Source organism: Bison bison, unplaced genomic scaffold, assembly GCF_000754665.1.
Source record: "Bison bison bison isolate TAMUID 2011002044 unplaced genomic scaffold, Bison_UMD1.0 scf7180017864260, whole genome shotgun sequence".
NCBI classification, from domain to species: Eukaryota; Metazoa; Chordata; class Mammalia; order Artiodactyla; family Bovidae; genus Bison; species Bison bison.
In genome coordinates, this window is record NW_011494832.1 from 10,843,161 (window position 1) to 10,845,524 (window position 2,364).

Consider the following 2,364-nt stretch of genomic DNA (forward strand, 5'->3'; position numbering starts at 1 on the left):
CCCACCCGCCCCTGCCGGCCCAGTACATTGCTCCAAGGGGACTACAGAGTGAGGACCAGAGACTGTCTTGCCCTCAGGAACTTATGACTTTCTACCCAGGGAGTCTCCCATCCTCTGGGCTCCTCCTTCCTGCCCTGCATTGAAATCAAGTGTCTGGTTCCCTACCTTATACTCCTGTGTGGCATCGTCCAGTGGCACGACGGTATGGGCCCGGTGGGTGTGGGAAATTGCACATATCAAACACACAGCCTCCTGGTCCTCATAGCAGAAGAGGCTGAGGGCCTCATGGTGCTGGGGGCAGAGGCTCTCATCTCGGATCTTTCGCTTGACGGCCTGCAGCTGCTTAGCAATTTCCACCATACTGCCCAGCTGTCGATTAGGCCGGAGACTGCGGTAGCGGGACGTCTTTCGACATACAGGACAAGGGAAGTCCCTCTCTAGGTCCTCCCACCAGCGAGTGATGCAAGCTTTGCAGAAGTTGTGCCCACACTCAATGATGACAGGCTCCTTGAGATACTCCAGGCACACAGAGCAACTTGCCTCCACCTGTAGGTTCTCCAGAGCTGCAGCTGTGGAGGCTGCAGAGGCCCCGGCCTCTAAGAGACTTGTCTCTGCCATTATTTAACTTGAGGTTAAGAAGAGAGAAGAGAAAAAAAAAAAAAGTTAGTTGGGAGGGTTAATTTTTTTGCATCCCTGGCCTGACATTTACCCCCATGTTAAATCCTAACTCCAGATTTAGCACTCTTGGTATTTTTACATCTTCTGTTCCACCAGTCAATCTCTTCGGTTTCTCCATTTCCAAAAATTGTGACTCCCAGCTATGAGCAAACTGACACACAACCCTCAGTCTTGTCTTTCTCCACTGCCTTCTCTTGTTAGAAGCAGAGGCTTCTTTCAAGTCTAGCCCAGAGTATTCATCCTGATCCAGGTTCATTCCACTAGTATTGTAACAGTTTCAGAAAAATGTATTCTTAGTTTGACATCTTTTTCTAATAGATGAAAAAAGAGTATGGGAAAGTGAAAAGTACCTTAAGAGTCAAAGCATTAAGATTGCTTAAATCAAGTATATTTTAAAGTTGAATGCTACAGAAGAGTTCTACTACAATAGCCCACTGAAGCCTAAGCTTGATTCTCTGCCACTGTTCCCTCAGTCTTTCAAATGGTAGATATTGGAATGAGTTAGGCAAGGGTAACAACCTCTTCTCTTCAGAAAAGTGTGACACTATGCTTCCCTTCACCAGGCCTAGAGAAGTGTGCACTTATCATGGAATGAAACGATTCACACAACTGTTTCCTATTTGTGTGCATTTGGATGTTTGGAGCTGCTGTAAAAGTGATAAATTTACAGCAGCTATACCAAAGAGTTTATTACTGAGCCCAGGGCAATAATTTCTTGAAAAGAAGAGTTGACAAATTTATTCTAAGTATTCAGTGAGGACTGGAGTCTTTTGAAATAGTTGTTGATAACTAATTCCTTGGATATACTGTACTTTCAACTAATAGGTTCTGGGGTGGTCGGGAATTAAGAGAGAAAAGTAAAATGGCAATCAAAAACTCTAATGAAGCCTCAAAAGAATTGGAAATGCGCCTGAGAGATGTATAAAGCAGAAGGTTGGTCCTCTTTAAGGTCCATCCTTAAAACATAACCACTATTATCCATGAAATATTTCATTTCTCTACCCCTTAACCTCTCTTTCTAAGGAACCCAACAGAAGAAAATTTAATACGTCTATCTATGTGTTAGGAGAGAAGTGGCCATGTAGTGAGTTGGGTTAACAATGATTGTATCTGTATATACTGATGGCAAACGTGAAGTGTTTAATTTGGAGTAGGAACTGATAACATATTTGGACCTGAATTTCTCCCTCAACCACGAGAGAAGTTGTTAGATGATTTTTCTCTACCTACAGGAATCCAACTTCGACGAGTACCCCTTCCCTTTTCCTAATCTAGAAATTAGATGGTCGCCTCACCCGAGATGAGTTGAATTGTATGCTGAGTTAGGGACCAGGATGGATCTAGACTGGCGAAAAAGTAGCGTTAGAGAGAGATGGGGGAAAAGGTTAGGGAAGTATGGGGAGAGGGCTTGGAGCTACAGCATTAGTGAGGCCTGGGTCATTTCCCCCCTATTCCTCGTGTCTCAGTAGAAGGACAAACTTCAGAGAGGTCCTCATTGTGTTTCTACCACTGTCGGGGGTCCCACCTTGCGCCCCTTTCCTGAGCGTGGTCCACAACTCGGTCCCACCCCCGTCTCCATCTTCTCCCGCCTGATCAGGCGCAGGGGGGCTGGAGAGGGGGGAGAGGAAACGTCGTTGTTGGCAGGGAGGGAGGGATGCGAGTCCAGGTGAGAAGGTGTGACGTGAA

At 45.8% G+C, this 2,364-nt stretch overlaps 1 protein-coding gene across 1 annotated transcript in view; it reads right to left on the reverse strand.

Annotated features, from left to right (window-relative positions):
• LOC104994537 (E3 ubiquitin-protein ligase TRIM39) overlaps positions 1 to 2,364 on the reverse strand; it is a 12,056-nt gene extending 9,692 nt beyond the window's left edge. The window contains exons 1-2 of the mRNA XM_010848165.1: positions 2,204 to 2,364; positions 166 to 625 (exon numbers count right to left, since the gene is read on the reverse strand). Coding sequence (XP_010846467.1) covers positions 166 to 618 — 453 coding nt within the window. The 5' untranslated portion in view covers positions 619 to 625; positions 2,204 to 2,364. The remainder of the gene's footprint in view (positions 1 to 165; positions 626 to 2,203) is intronic.